This window comes from Lepisosteus platostomus, chromosome 25 (assembly GCF_059453375.1).
Source record: "Lepisosteus platostomus isolate fLepPlt1 chromosome 25, fLepPlt1.hap1, whole genome shotgun sequence".
In the NCBI taxonomy this organism is placed as follows: domain Eukaryota; kingdom Metazoa; phylum Chordata; class Actinopteri; order Semionotiformes; family Lepisosteidae; genus Lepisosteus; species Lepisosteus platostomus.
In genome coordinates this window covers 1,338,541-1,354,308 of record NC_142635.1, presented here as the reverse complement: position 1 = coordinate 1,354,308, position 15,768 = coordinate 1,338,541, and the positions used below count along the sequence as shown (strand labels likewise).

At 50.6% G+C, this 15,768-nt stretch overlaps 1 protein-coding gene and 1 long non-coding RNA gene across 3 annotated transcripts in view; both read left to right on the top strand.

Moving 5' to 3' along the window:
- The window catches only part of LOC148640457 (uncharacterized), a 37,099-nt gene that overhangs the window by 7,507 nt on the left and 13,824 nt on the right, over nucleotides 1–15,768 (top strand). The gene's annotated exons all lie outside the window — the stretch shown is intronic.
- cyth2 (cytohesin 2) lies at nucleotides 625–13,925 on the top strand. Of its 2 annotated transcripts, none has more exons than XM_088619225.1 (12): nucleotides 625–820; nucleotides 2,974–3,124; nucleotides 3,643–3,709; nucleotides 3,797–3,915; nucleotides 4,073–4,153; nucleotides 4,234–4,346; nucleotides 5,081–5,229; nucleotides 5,636–5,753; nucleotides 8,006–8,079; nucleotides 11,817–11,888; nucleotides 12,109–12,263; nucleotides 12,413–13,925. In XM_088619225.1, exons 1-12 carry the CDS (start codon nucleotides 760–762, stop codon nucleotides 12,498–12,500), a joined length of 1,248 nt encoding a protein of 415 aa, XP_088475351.1. In that variant the 5' UTR covers nucleotides 625–759; the 3' UTR covers nucleotides 12,501–13,925. The 2 variants fall into 2 exon arrangements, with proteins under 2 accessions (XP_088475351.1, XP_088475352.1); XM_088619226.1 differs by having other exon boundaries at nucleotides 626–820; nucleotides 5,636–5,747; nucleotides 8,003–8,079.

Here is a 15,768-nt window from a genome sequence, read left to right as displayed (position 1 = left end):
AGCTGGACTGGATTGGACTGGACTGAGCCCTGTGCCCTGAGCTGGACTGGACTGGACTGGACTGAACCCCGTCCCCTGAGCAGAACTGGACTGGACTGAGCCCTGTGCCCTGAGCTGGACTGGACTGGACTGAGCCCTGTCCTCTGAGCAGGTAGACTGCTGTGTTTAGTATTACATGGCGTCTTGCAGTTTGGAGACGACCTCCTTCTTCCTGAACTGTAATTTCTCGAGTGTCCCACTCGATGGTGACATTGTTCAATTATTTAATTTTTAGATATTTAATGATTTAGTTTGCATTAACTGTATTTAGATGTGTCTGTTTTGTAAAATATCTGTAAGTGCCTGTAGATTTTTTTGTTAATTTTATTTGTATTGCTTTGGCAACACCGATTTATTCATTGGTCATGCCAATAAAAAAGCATCTTGAATAGAATTGAATGGAAATGGAATTAATTCAATCGGGTTGAATTACAAAGCAACGCCGCCATCGTGTGGTGGTTTCTATGAAAGACGCCTCCACTCCCTGCGGAGCCGACATGGCGGCAGTTTCCTGCTCTCCAATGGGAAAAGGAGGAAACTCGGGAATGTCCCTTCCCAAGATGGCCGCCGCCCCTCGCCATTCCGAGACGGAACGCGGGACTCCTCTTCCGTCTTCCTTTGTCTGAGGCGACGGAGCTGCTGTTGTGCTGCGTGTCGATGGTGTTGGTTTTTCTGTGAGAGCAGCGGTTTCCCGTCGGGAGCAGCCAGTCCGGCCTGTGGATGAGATTCGAGCCCGTGGGGTATCTGCAGGAGCCGCTGATCATGGACGAGATGGACTTCAGTAAGTGACCAGTCCGGCCTGCTGGCTCTGAGCACAAGCAGGCTACCATCGGTCACAGCAGAGGCAGGACCGACACAACCCTCTCGGGTCGTCTCTGGGCTGCTGGGTTATATAAGCAAACACGGTGGATACGACTGGGAGATCTGTTCTGTGTGTCTTTGGGTGTCTGCGAGTGTATCTCTGCCCCTCTGCGTGTCTTTGGGTGTCTGCAAGTGTATGTCTATATGTCCCGCTGTCCTGTCTATTTGAAATTTGTGTCTGTGAGGGAGGGAGGGAGACATCATCATCATCATCGATACCGTGTCTGTCTGGTCTTTCCGGTCCTGAGGAATACTGGGAATGTTGCACATGTGAGGAATGTCACTCTGATGCCCTGGAGACAAGAGTCAGGAGTGAGAGAGGTGTGAGTCTGCAGTGACTGAGTGTAGTGTCCAGTCAGTCAGTCAGTGTCTCTGTGCTGTAGTGTCCAGTCAGTCAGTCAGTGTCTCTGTGCTGTAGTGTCCAGTCAGTCAGTCAGTGTCTCTGTGCTGTAGTGTCCAGTCAGTCAGTGTCTCTGTGCTGTAGTGTCCAGTCAGTCAGTCAGTGTCTCTGTGCTGTAGTGTCCAGTCAGTCAGTGTCTCTGTGCTGTAGTGTCCAGTCAGTCAGTCAGGGTCACTGTGCTGTAGTGTCCAGTCAGTCAGTCAGGGTCACTGTGCTATAGTGTCCAGTCAGTCAGTCAGTCAGGGTCACTGTGCTGTAGTGTCCAGTCAGTCAGGGTCACTGTGCTGTAGTGTCCAGTCAGTCAGTCAGGGTCACTGTGCTGTAGTGTCCAGTCAGTCAGTCAGTGTCTCTGTGCTGTAGTGTCCAGTCAGTCAGTCAGGGTCACTGTGCTGAAGTGTCCAGTCAGTCAGTCAGGGTCACTGTGCTGTAGTGTCCAGTCGGTCAGTCAGGGTCACTGTGCTGTAGTGTCCAGTCGGTCAGTCAGTGTCTCTGTGCTGTAGTGTCCAGTCGGTCAGTCAGGGTCACTGTGCTGTAGTGTCCAGTCAGTCAGTGTCTCTGTGCTGTAGTGTCCAGTCAGTCAGTCAGGGTCACTGTGCTGTAGTGTCCAGTCAGTCAGGGTCACTGTGCTGTAGTGTCCAGTCAGTCAGTCAGTGTCTCTGTGCTGTAGTGTCCAGTCAGTCATGGTCACTGTGCTGTAGTGTCCAGTCAGTCAGTCAGGGTCACTGTGCTGTAGTGTCCAGTCAGTCAGTCAGGGTCACTGTGCTGTAGTGTCCACTCAGTCAGTCAGTCAGTGTCTCTGTGCTGTAGTGTCCAGTCAGTCAGTCAGTGTCTCTGTGCTGTAGTGTCCAGTCAGTCAGTCAGGGTCACTGTGCTGTAGTGTCCAGTCAGTCAGTCAGGGTCACTTTGCTGTAGTGTCCAGTCAGTCAGTCAGTCAGTCAGTGTCTCTGTGCTGTAGTGTCCAGTCAGTCAGTCAGGGTCACTGTGCTGTAGTGTCCAGTCAGTCAGTCAGGGTCACTGTGCTGTAGTGTCCAGTCAGTCAGTCAGGGTCACTGTGCTGTAGTGTCCAGTCAGTCAGTCAGTGTCTCTGTGCTGTAGTGTCCAGTCAGTCAGGGTCACTGTGCTGTAGTGTCCAGTCAGTCAGTCAGTGTCTCTGTGCTGTAGTGTCCAGTCAGTCAGTCAGTGTCTCTGTGCTGTAGTGTCCAGTCAGTCAGTCAGGGTCACTGTGCTGTAGTGTCCAGTCAGTCAGTCAGTGTCTCTGTGCTGTAGTGTCCAGTCAGTCAGTCAGGGTCACTGTGCTGTAGTGTCCAGTCAGTCAGTCAGGGTCTCTGTGCTGTAGTGTCCAGTCAATCAGTCAGGGTCTCTGTGCTGTAGTGTCCAGTCAGTCAGTCAGTGTCTCTGTGCTGTAGTGTCCAGTCAGTCAGTCAGGGTCTCTGTGCTGTAGTGTCCAGTCAATCAGTCAGGGTCTCTGTGCTGTAGTGTCCAGTCAGTCAGTCAGTGTCTCTGTGCTGTAGTGTCCAGTCAGTCAGTCAGGGTCTCTGTGCTGTAGTGTCCAGTCAGTCAGTCAGGGTCACTGTGCTGTAGTGTCCAGTCAGTCAGTCAGGGTCACTGTGCTGGTGTGTCCAGTCAGTCAGGGTCACTGTGCTGGTGTGTGTTAACCTCTCTCTCCTCCTCAGTCCCAGTGGATCTGACTCCTGAGGAGCACGTGGAGCTGGAGGAGATTCGCAGGAGGAAGGGAGCTCTGCTGCTGGAGATCCAGAGACTGAGGGAGGAGCTCAGAGAGGCCATCCTGGAGGTGGAAGGGCTGGAGGCCAGTACTGAGGGCAGGTAGGACACCAGGAGCATCATAGTATACTCTCCTGAGTATAGTGTACTGCTCACTGACTCCAGGCACTCTGAGTACATTGTACTCCAGACTGACTCCTGACACTCTGAGTATAGTGTTCTCCAGACTGACTCCAGACATTCTGAGTATATTGTACTCCAGACTGACTCCTGACACTCTGAGTATAGTGTTCTCCAGACTGACTCCTGACGCTCTGAGTATATTGTACTCCAGACTGACTCCAGACATTCTGAGTATATTGTACTCCAGACTGACTCCTGACACTCTGAGTATAGTGTTCTCCAGACTGACTCCTGACGCTCTGAGTATATTGTACTCCAGACTGACTCCTGACACCCTGAGTATAGTGTACTGCTTAGTGACTCCAGACGCTCTGAGTATAGTGTTCTCCAGACTGACTCCAGACGCTCTGTGGGTGCTGTGCTGTACTGGGCCCTGTGCTTGACTGGGAAGGACTCTGAGTATAGTTTACACGCTCTCCTGCTTGCTTGTCTTGCAGTAAAACACTCCAGAAGAGTCGTCATGTGGCCATGGGCAGGAAGAAATTCAACATGGACCCGAAGAAGGTGACTGAGTCCTGGTCCTGGTTCCGGTCCTGGTCCCTGCCTGGCCTGCTGGCCCGTGTGATCACGCCCATCTTTGTTCTGTTGCAGGGCATCGCGTTCCTGGTGGATAACGAGCTGCTCGGGCAGACTACAGAGGACATCGCGCAGTTCCTGTACAAGGGAGAGGGTCTGAACAAGACAGCCATTGGGGATTACCTGGGAGAGAGGTGTGTGTGTGTGTGTGTGTGTGTGTGTGAGAGTGTGCGCGCGTGTCTGTGCCTGAGTGTGCGTGTCTGTGCTGAGTGAGTGTGTGCTGTGTGTGAGTATGTGTGTCTGTGTACATCTTTAGCACTGTTCTGCACTAATGCTCTGTCTCTCCTCTAGAGATGAATTCAACATTAAAGTCCTTCAAGCCTTTGTTGATCTGCATGAGTTCACCGACCTTAACCTGGTGCAGGCACTCAGGTCAGTGACTGTGTGTGTCACTGTGTGTGTGTGTGTGTTTGTGTTTAACGAGTGTACCAAGTGTGTGTGTGCTCTGTCAGGCAGTTCCTGTGGAGTTTCCGTCTGCCTGGTGAGGCTCAGAAAATCGACAGAATGATGGAGGCCTTCGCTCAGCGGTACTGTCACTGCAACGCTGGAGTCTTCCAGAGCACAGGTACTGACCCGGCGGTACCAGTACTGTCACTGCAACGCCGGAGTCTTCCAGAGCACAGGTACTGACCCGGCGGTACCAGTACTGTCACTGCAAAGCCGGAGTCTTTTGGAGCACAGGTACTGCAGAGAATAGAATCTGCTAGTAATACTGATACTCTGACAGTAATACTGATACTCTGATACCGATACTCTGACAATAATACTGATACTCTGACAGTAATACTGACATTCTGATTGTAATACTGATAAGATGATACTCTGATACTGTGATAGTAATACTGATACTCTGATACCGATACTCTGACAATAATACTGATACTCTGACAGTAATACTGACATTCAGATTGTAATACTGATAAGATGATACTCTGATACTCTGATAGTAATACTGATACTCTGATACTGATACACTGACAGTAATACAGATACTCTGATACTGATACACTGGCATGAATACTGATACTCTGATATTAATACTGATGCTCTGATAGTAATACTGATACTCTGACAGTTATACTGATACTCTGATACTAATATTCTAATAGAAATACTGATACTCTGATAGTGATACTGATGCTCTGACAGTTATACTGATATTCTGATAGTAATACTGATACTCTGACAGTAATACTGATACTCTGATACCAATACTCTGCTAGTCTTACTGATACACTGATTCTGCACTGACACTCTGACACACTACTGTACCTGCACTGACGCTGTCCTCTCTTCCAGACACCTGCTATGTCCTGTCGTTTGCCATCATCATGCTGAACACCAGCCTGCACAACCCCAACGTGAGAGACAAGCCCAGCGCCGAGAGGTTTGTCTCCATGAACAGAGGCATCAACGAGGGCGGAGATCTGCCCGAGGAGCTGCTCAGGGTGAGAGTGACCTTCTGTCCCCTGTCTGTATCTGTGTCCCCCTCTGTCTCCTGTCCATATCTGTGTGTCCCTCTATATCCTTCTATCCCCTGTCTGTATCTGTGTCCCCCTCTGTCTCCTGTCCATATCTGTGTGTCCCTCTATATCCTTCTATCCCCTGCCTGTATCTGTGTCCCTCTGTCCCTTGTCTATATCTGTGTGTCTCTGTGTCCCTCTATCCCCCGTCTATATTTGTGTGTCTCTGTGTCCCTCTGTCCCCCGTTTATATCTCTGTGTCCCTCTGTGTCTCTTTGTCCCTCAGTGTCCTGCTGTGTCCCCCTGTCCCTCTGTGTGTCTCTGATGAGTCCCCCTGTGTCTCTGCAGTCTTTCTTCAGACAGTGTTGACCAGGATTTCCCTGTCTTGCAGAACTTGTACGAGAGCATTAAGAACGAGCCCTTCAAGATCCCCGAGGATGATGGGAATGACCTCACACACACGTTCTTCAACCCCGACCGGGAGGGCTGGCTGCTCAAGCTGGGTGAGTGTCTGCAGTGTCTGCAGTGTCCAGTCTGCAGCTTCACTGGGAGAGAGGCATGATGGTCCTGTTGGTCAGCTGTCCTGGGGTGGAAGTGGACTGTCCTGGTGGTCAGCTGTCCTCGGGTGGGAGTGGACTGTCCTGGTGGTCCGCTGTCCTGGGGTGGGAGTGGACTGTCCTGGTGGTCTGCTGTCCTGATGGTCCGGTGTCCTGGGGTGGGAGTGGACTGTCCTGGTGGTCCGCTGTCCTGGGGTGGGAGTGGACTGTCCTGGTGGTCCGCTGTCCTGGGGTGGGAGTGGACTGTCCCGGTGGTCAGCTGTCCTCAGGTGGGAGTGGACTGTCCTGGTGGTCCGCTGTCCTGGGGTGGGAGTGGACTGTCCTGGTGGTCTGCTGTCCTGATGGTCCGGTGTCCTGGGGTGGGAGTGGACTGTCCTGGTGGTCCGCTGTCCTGGGGTGGAAATGGACTGTCCTGGGGTGGGAGTGGACTGTCCTGGTGGTCTGCTGTCCTGGTGGTCCGGTGTCCTGGGGTGGGAGTGGACTACACTGTCCTGCTGGTCAGTTCTCTCCTGGCTCTCTCTGTGTTGTCCTGACTCTGTGTCCTGCATGATGGGGTTTCTGACTTGCTGCCACTAACACCTGTCCTGTCTTCTCTCTGTCCACCTGTCTGCCTGTCCGCCTGTCCTCCTGTCTGCGGGCACTGCTCCGCCTCCTCGCTCTGCCGCTGGGCGTCTGCCAGGAGGTAGGTACTCAGGACAGGGCTGCCTGGCTTCTCTTCTGTCTTCATTCATCTCTCCACCGCGATTGTCCACCTTCCCCCCAACACCTGAACTGCTGTGGACACAATCCTTCTCCTGTAGCTCCTGCTGTAACAGACTGTTCTACTGCACTGGGACTGTAGCTCCTATTGTAACAGACTGTTCTGGGACTGTAGCTCCTATTGTAACAGACTGTTCTGGGACTGTAGCTCCTATTGTAACAGACTGTTCTACTGCACTGGGACTGTAGCTCCTATTGTAACAGACTGTTCTACTGCACTGGGACTGTAGCTCCTACTGTAACAGACTGTTCTTCTGTACTGGGACTGTAGCTCCTACTGTAACAGACTGTTCTACTGCACTGGGACTGTAGCTCCTATTGTAACAGGACTGTTCTACTGTACTGGGACTGTAGCTCCTACTGTAACAGACTGTTCTACTGCACTGGGACTGTAGCTCCTATTGTAACAGAATGTTCTACTGCACTGGGACTGTAGCTCCTATTGTAACAGACTGTTCTGCACTGGGACTGTAGCTCCTATTGTAACAGACTGTTCTACTGTACTGGGACTGTAGCTCCTATTGTAACAGACTGTTCTACTGTACTGGGACTGTAGCTCCTATTGTAACAGGACTGTTCTACTGCACTGGGACTGTAGCTCCTATTGTAACAGACTGTTCTGCTGTACTGGGACTGTAGCTCCTATTGTAACAGACTGTTCTACTGCACTGGGACTGTAGCTCCTATTGTAACCGACTGTTCTACTGTACTGGGACTGTAGCTCCTATTGTAACAGGACTGTTCTACTGTACTGGGACTGTAGCTCCTATTGTAACAGACTGTTCTGCTGTTCTGGGACTGTAGCTCCTATTGTAACAGACTGTTCTGTACTGGGACTGTAGCTCCTATTGTAACAGACTGTTCTACTGTACTGGGACTGTAGCTCCTATTGTAACAGACTGTTCTACTGTACTGGGACTGTAGCTCCTATTGTAACAGGACTGTTCTACTGCACTGGGACTGTAGCTCCTATTGTAACAGACTGTTCTGCTGTACTGGGACTGTAGCTCCTATTGTAACAGACTGTTCTACTGCACTGGGACTGTAGCTCCTATTGTAACCGACTGTTCTACTGTACTGGGACTGTAGCTCCTATTGTAACAGGACTGTTCTACTGTACTGGGACTGTAGCTCCTACTGTAACAGACTGTTCTACTGCACTGGGACTGTAGCTCCTATTGTAACAGGACTGTTCTACTGTACTGGGACTGTAGCTCCTACTGTAACAGACTGTTCTACTGCACTGGGACTGTAGCTCCTATTGTAACAGGACTGTTCTACTGTACTGGGACTGTAGCTCCTACTGTAACAGACTGTTCTACTGCACTGGGACTGTAGCTCCTACTGTAACAGACTGTTCTACTGCACTGGGACTGTAGCTCCTATTGTAACAGACTGTTCTACTGCACTGGGACTGAAGCTCTATTTTATGTTCATGACAGGAGGCCGTGTGAAGACATGGAAACGCCGGTGGTTCATTCTGACTGATAACTGTCTGTACTATTTCGAGTATACCACGGTATGTGTAATAACACTATAATAACACCATGGTATATGTAATAGCACCATAGTTCTCATAATATATAGTAGAGTCTATAGGATGAGGGAGTGTGAGTGTTGTTACAGTGATACTGCTGTCTGTGACTCTATAGAGTCTATAAGATGAGGGAGTGTGAGTGTTGTTACAGTGATACTGCTGTCTGTGACTCTATAGAGTCTATAGGATGAGGGAGTGTGGGTGTTGTTACAGTGATACTGCTGCCTGTGACTCTATAGAGTCTATAGGATGAGGGAGTGTGAGTGTTGTTACAGTGATACTGCTGTCTGTGACTATAGAGTCTATAGGATGAGGGAGTGTGAGTGTTGTTACAGTGACACTGCTGTCAGTGACTCTATAGAGTCTATAGGATGAGGGAGTGTGAGTGTTGTTACAGTGATACTGCTGTGTGTGACTCTATAGAGTCTATAGGATGAGGGAGTGTGAGTGTTGTTACAGTGATACTGCTGTCTGTGACTCTATAGAGTCTATAGGATGAGGGAGTGTGAGTGTTGTTACAGTGATACTGCTGTCTGTGACTCTATAGAGTCTATAGGATGAGGGAATGTGAGTGTTGTTACAGTGATACTGCTGCCTGTGACTCTATAGAGTCTATAGGATGAGGGAGTGTGAGTGTTGTTAGTGATACTGCTGTCTGTGACTCTATAGAGTCTATAGGATGAGGCAGTGTGAGTGTTGTTACAGTGATACTGCTGTCTGTGACTCTATAGGATGAGGGAGTGTGGGTGTTGTTACAGTGATACTGCTGTCTGTGACTCTATAGAGTCTATAGGATGAGGGAGTGTGAGTGTTGTTACAGTGATACTGCTGTCTGTGACTCTATAGAGTCTATAGGATGAGGGAATGTGAGTGTTGTTACAGTGATACTGCTGCCTGTGACTCTATAGAGTCTATAGGATGAGGGAGTGTGAGTGTTGTTAGTGATACTGCTGTCTGTGACTCTATAGAGTCTATAGGATGAGGGAGTGTGAGTGTTGTTACAGTGATACTGCTGTCTGTGACTCTATAGAGTCTATAGGATGAGGGAGTGTGAGTGTTGTTACAGTGATACTGCTGCCTGTGACTCTATAGAGTCTATAGGATGAGGGAGTGTGAGTGTTGTTAGTGATACTGCTGTCTGTGACTCTATAGAGTCTATAGGATGAGGGAGTGTGAGTGTTGTTACAGTGATACTGCTGTCTGTGACTCTATAGAGTCTATAGGATGAGGGAGTGTGAGTGTTGTTACAGTGATACTGCTGTCTGTGACTCTATAGAGTCTATAGGATGAGGGAGTGTGGGTGTTGTTACAGTGATACTGCTGTCTGTGACTCTATAGAGTCTATAGGATGAGGGAGTGTGGGTGTTGTTACAGTGATACTGCTGTGTGTGACTATAGAGTCTATAGGATGAGGCAGTGTGAGTGTTGTTACAGTGACACTGCTGTCTGTGACTATAGAGTCTATAGGATGAGGGAGTGTGAGTGTTGTTACAGTGATACTGCTGTCTGTGACTCTATAGAGTCTATAGGATGAGGGCGTGTGAGTGTTGTTACAGTGATACTGCTGTGTGTGACTCTATAGAGTCTATAGGATGAGGGAGTGTGAGTGTTGTTACAGTGATACTGCTGTCTGTGACTCTATAGAGTCTATAGGATGAGGGAGTGTGAGTGGTGTTACAGTGATACTGCTGTATGGGCTCTATAGAGTCTATAGGATGAGGGAGTGTGGGTGTTGTTACAGTGATACTGCTGTCTGTGACTCTATAGAGTCTATAGGATGAGGCAGTGTGAGTGTTGTTACAGTGATACTGCTGTCTGTGACTATAGAGTCTATAGGATGAGGGAGTGTGAGTGGTGTTACAGTGATACTGCTGTCTGTGACTCTATAGAGTCTATAGGATGAGGGAGTGTGAGTGGTGTTACAGTGATACTGCTGTCTGTGACTCTATAGAGTCTATAGGATGAGGGAGTGTGGGTGTTGTTACAGTGATACTGCTGTCTGTGACTCTATAGAGTCTATAGGATGAGGGAGTGTGAGTGTTGTTACAGTGATACTGCTGTCTGTGACTATAGAGTCTATAGGATGAGGGAGTGTGAGTGTTGTTACAGTGACACTGCTGTCAGTGACTCTATAGAGTCTATAGGATGAGGGAGTGTGAGTGTTGTTACAGTGATACTGCTGTGTGTGACTCTATAGAGTCTATAGGATGAGGGAGTGTGAGTGTTGTTACAGTGATACTGCTGTCTGTGACTCTATAGAGTCTATAGGATGAGGGAGTGTGAGTGTTGTTACAGTGATACTGCTGTCTGTGACTCTATAGAGTCTATAGGATGAGGGAATGTGAGTGTTGTTACAGTGATACTGCTGCCTGTGACTCTATAGAGTCTATAGGATGAGGGAGTGTGAGTGTTGTTAGTGATACTGCTGTCTGTGACTCTATAGAGTCTATAGGATGAGGCAGTGTGAGTGTTGTTACAGTGATACTGCTGTCTGTGACTCTATAGGATGAGGGAGTGTGGGTGTTGTTACAGTGATACTGCTGTCTGTGACTCTATAGAGTCTATAGGATGAGGGAGTGTGAGTGTTGTTACAGTGATACTGCTGTCTGTGACTCTATAGAGTCTATAGGATGAGGGAATGTGAGTGTTGTTACAGTGATACTGCTGCCTGTGACTCTATAGAGTCTATAGGATGAGGGAGTGTGAGTGTTGTTAGTGATACTGCTGTCTGTGACTCTATAGAGTCTATAGGATGAGGGAGTGTGAGTGTTGTTACAGTGATACTGCTGTCTGTGACTCTATAGAGTCTATAGGATGAGGGAGTGTGAGTGTTGTTACAGTGATACTGCTGCCTGTGACTCTATAGAGTCTATAGGATGAGGGAGTGTGAGTGTTGTTAGTGATACTGCTGTCTGTGACTCTATAGAGTCTATAGGATGAGGGAGTGTGAGTGTTGTTACAGTGATACTGCTGTCTGTGACTCTATAGAGTCTATAGGATGAGGGAGTGTGAGTGTTGTTACAGTGATACTGCTGTCTGTGACTCTATAGAGTCTATAGGATGAGGGAGTGTGGGTGTTGTTACAGTGATACTGCTGTCTGTGACTCTATAGAGTCTATAGGATGAGGGAGTGTGGGTGTTGTTACAGTGATACTGCTGTGTGTGACTATAGAGTCTATAGGATGAGGCAGTGTGAGTGTTGTTACAGTGACACTGCTGTCTGTGACTATAGAGTCTATAGGATGAGGGAGTGTGAGTGTTGTTACAGTGATACTGCTGTCTGTGACTCTATAGAGTCTATAGGATGAGGGCGTGTGAGTGTTGTTACAGTGATACTGCTGTGTGTGACTCTATAGAGTCTATAGGATGAGGGAGTGTGAGTGTTGTTACAGTGATACTGCTGTCTGTGACTCTATAGAGTCTATAGGATGAGGGAGTGTGAGTGGTGTTACAGTGATACTGCTGTATGGGCTCTATAGAGTCTATAGGATGAGGGAGTGTGGGTGTTGTTACAGTGATACTGCTGTCTGTGACTCTATAGAGTCTATAGGATGAGGCAGTGTGAGTGTTGTTACAGTGATACTGCTGTCTGTGACTATAGAGTCTATAGGATGAGGGAGTGTGAGTGGTGTTACAGTGATACTGCTGTCTGTGACTCTATAGAGTCTATAGGATGAGGGAGTGTGGGTGGTGTTACAGTGATACTGTTTGTGTTTTAGGATAAAGAGCCTCGTGGAATCATTCCTCTGGAAAATCTGAGCATTCGTGAAGTGGAAGATCCCAGGAAACCTGTGAGTCGCAGTAGGAGAGATGTGATCAGTCAAGCTCATTGTAATGTCTCAATCCAGCTCCCAGTCCAGTCAGTCCAGTCCAGCCTGGAGAGTCTCAGACTGCTCTGGCAGTGTCAGTGGAGTCTGATTATAATCCCAGTGAAGAACTAGTCCAGCTCCCAGTCCAGCCCTGTCAGGGCGCTGCAGTGTGTGATGTCTCTCGCTCTGTGTCTCGCTGCAGAATTGCTTCGAGCTCTACATTCCCAATAACCGCGGTCAGCTGATCAAGGCCTGCAAGACGGAGGCGGACGGGCGGGTGGTGGAGGGGAATCACATGGTCTATCGCATCTCAGCCCCCACACCCGAGGAGAAGGATGAGTGGATCCACAGCATCAAGTGAGAGAGCTGGGGGGGCTGGGGTACAGGGGTACTGGGAGGACTGGGGGTACAGGGAGGACTGGGGGGAACAGAGGAGACTGAGGGGTTACAGGGGGTACAGGGGGGACAGGGTCAAGGACGTCTCTGCTAACGCTCCTGTCCCACAGCTCTGCGGTCAGTGTGGACCCCTTCTACGAGATGCTGGCGGCGAGGAAGAAGAGGATCTCTTTGAAGAAGAAGGAGGAGCAGCCTTGAGGACCCCCAGTTCCCCAGCTTGTACCCCCAGGTCCCCAGCTTGTACCCCCAGGTCCCCAGCCTGTACCCCCCAGTTCCCCAGCCTGTACCCCAGTTCCCCAACCTTTACACTTGTCCCCACCCCCGGACCCACCCCTTTTCCAACTCTCAACACAGACACAAACCAGACACCCCGCCCCCTGACCCCGCCCCTCTCGGACACCCCGCCCCTGACCACGCCCCCCTCAGACACCCCACCCCCTGACCACGCCCCCCCTCAGACACCCCACCCCGTGACCACGCCCCCCCTCAGACACCCCACCCCGTGACCACGCCCCCTCTCAGACACCCCACTCCGTGACCACGCCCCTCTCAGACACCCCGCCCCTGGCCACACCCCTCTCTGGCACCCCTCCCTTGACATCCCTAAACCTCACCCCTGAACCCTGTACCTGAAGTGTTCAGTACCTGACTGCTATGGCACTCCCTGTTCACACATCTGTACCGGTAGTGTTCAGTACCTGACAGGGGTGATCCAGCAGAGACGGGGCGACTGTGTTCAGTTCTGGTTCAGTAAACTCAGCAGCGGTGGCTTGTGAAGACCGTTAAGGCAGCTTGTTTTAATTATTAATCTGTATATTTCTTTCTGTAAATACATATCTGTGTTTTTTGTTTACAGCCTGGAAGGAAAGGTTTAACTTATGTTTTTTAAGATTTGTGTTCTTCTTCAGCGGTATTTGCATGTGTCGAATGTATTTTCCTGAGTGATAAAATTAGCGTGTTTCTGAATGCGTTTGTGTGTGAGGTGAATTTTCAAGCTCTGAAGGAGGTTAGTGTAGAAGAAAATTCTCATTCAGACTGACCCAGACTGACCCAGACTGACCCGCACTGACCCACTGACCCACTGACCCACTGACCCAGACTGACCATCACACAGATGGTGAGGATAGGAGATACAGCAAGAGAGAGGGGAGATCACAGAGAATCCCTCAGTAATAAACACACACATCAGGAAAGGAGATGCAGCAAGAGAGAGAGGGGAGATCACAGAACCCCTCAGCAATAAACACACACAGCAGGACAGGAGACACAGCGAGAGAGAGGGGAGATTACAGAGAACCCCTCAGTAATAAACACACACAGCAGGACAGGAGACACAGTGAGAGAGGGGAGATCACAGAGAACCCCTCAGTAATAAACACACACATCAGGAAAGGAGATGCAGCAAGAGAGACAGGGGAGATCACAGAGAACCCCTCAGTAATAAACACACACAGCAGGACAGGAGACACAGTGAGTAGAGCCCGGGTGAAAGAGGTCTGTTGATTCTCCAGAGGTGCTGTCTCCTCTGGGATCTGATTGATTGTACTCTGGGGAATGTGTCCCCTGTGCCAAATGTAGCAGAGTGGACATGGCAGTGAACTGACAATAAAAGAAGTATATTTATATCCGTGTTTGTCTAGTGCTTCCTGTCTCGTGGTGGCGATGCTGTTGCTCACTCAGAGAGGCTGTTTGAGTCATCAGGCAGGTTTAGTGATTTGGTAGGAACTCATTCCAGGACATCACTCAGCTGATTCCTGAGAAAACCTTGACTGTCGGCTTCAACAGCATCGGTGGGTAGATTGTTCCACACTCCTACAACTCTTGGTGCAAAGATCGGACTTGACTTCATTTTGTGTTTTAAATGTCTGCCTGGTCTGTTGCTCTGATCCCTGGACTGTCGCAGCACAGAATCAAGGAAGATATGGGATTCCTTTCCGAGGAAGCGGGTCTTCTCTCACTCTGACAGCACTGCTGGCCCCAGCTCAGCTCTCTGACGGCACTGCGGACCCCCAGCTCAGCTCTCTGACGGCACTGCGGACCCCCAGCTCAGCTCTCTGACGGCACTGTGGACCCCCAGCTCAGCTCTTACTGACAGCACTGCGGACCCCCAGCTTAGCTCTCTGACGGCACTGCGGACCCCCAGCTCAGCTCTTACTGACAGCACTGCGGATCCCCAGCTTAGCTCTCTGACGGCACTGCGGACCCCCAGCTCAGCTTAGCTCTCTGACGGCACTGCGGACCCCCAGCTCAGCTCTTACTGACGGCACTGTGGACCCCCCAGCTCAGCTCTTACTGACAGCACTGCGGACCCCCAGCTCAGCTCTTACTGACAGCACTGCGGACCCCCAGCTCAGCTCTCTGACGGCACTATGGACCCCCAGCTCAGCTCTCACTGACGGCACTGCGGACCCCCAGCTCAGCTCTCTGACGGCACTGCGGACCCCCAGCTCAGCTCAGCTCACTGACTGCACTGCGGACCCCCAGCTCAGCTCTCTGACAGCACTGTGGACCCCCAGCTCAGCTCTTACTGACAGCACTGCGGACCCCCAGCTCAGCTCTTACTGACAGCACTGCGGACCCCCAGCTCAGCTCTCTGACGGCACTATGGACCCCCAGCTCAGCTCTTACTGACAGCACTGCGGACCCCCAGCTCAGCTCTCTGACGGCACTATGGACCCCCAGCTCAGCTCTCACTGACGGCACTGCGGACCCCCAGCTCAGCTCTCTGACGGCACTGCGGACCCCCAGCTCAGCTCTCCCAGGAGACCCCTGCCCAGCCACAGGAGGGTGCTGTTGAGCAGTGAGCTGCCAGTGACAGGAGAGTCCTGCTCCCAGCGATGTCTGGACTGGGGGGTTAATCTGCGCTCTGGGCTCCTGTTCACTGTGAGATTTTCACTTCCATCTGGAGTGGCCAGACTGGGGCCTTGGAGTGGAGAGATAGGAGGGACAGGGACAGGCGGGACAGGGGCAGGGACAGCGGGGTGTAACACCAGGAGCCTGCATTGCGCTCAGTCACTGTCATCTGCCAGCGGGATCGTTACTGAGGGCTGGCGTCACAGACTCGTTAGTGCAGATCATTCTCGTTAGTATGGACAGTGCTGTCATGTGTAGGATACCCCACTGTCTGTGGGGGGTGTGTGTCTGTGTACTGTGTGTGGCTGTGGGGGGGGGTGTCTATGGGGGGTTTGTGTCTGTGTCTGTACTGTGTGTGTCTGTGTACTGTTTGTGGCTGTGGGGTGTGTGTGACTGTGTACTGTGTGTGTCTGTAGGGGGTGTGTGTGTCTTTACTGTGTGTGTCTATGGGGTGGTTGTGTCCGTTGGGTGTGTGTATCTGTGGGGGGGGGGGTGTCTGTGGGGTGTGTGTCTATGTGGGGTGTGTGTGTCTGTACTGTGTGTGTCTGTACTGCTGGTCTCTCTCTGCTGTCCTGCTCCTCTAATTCGATGTTCCTCTGCTCTTCCTCTCCAA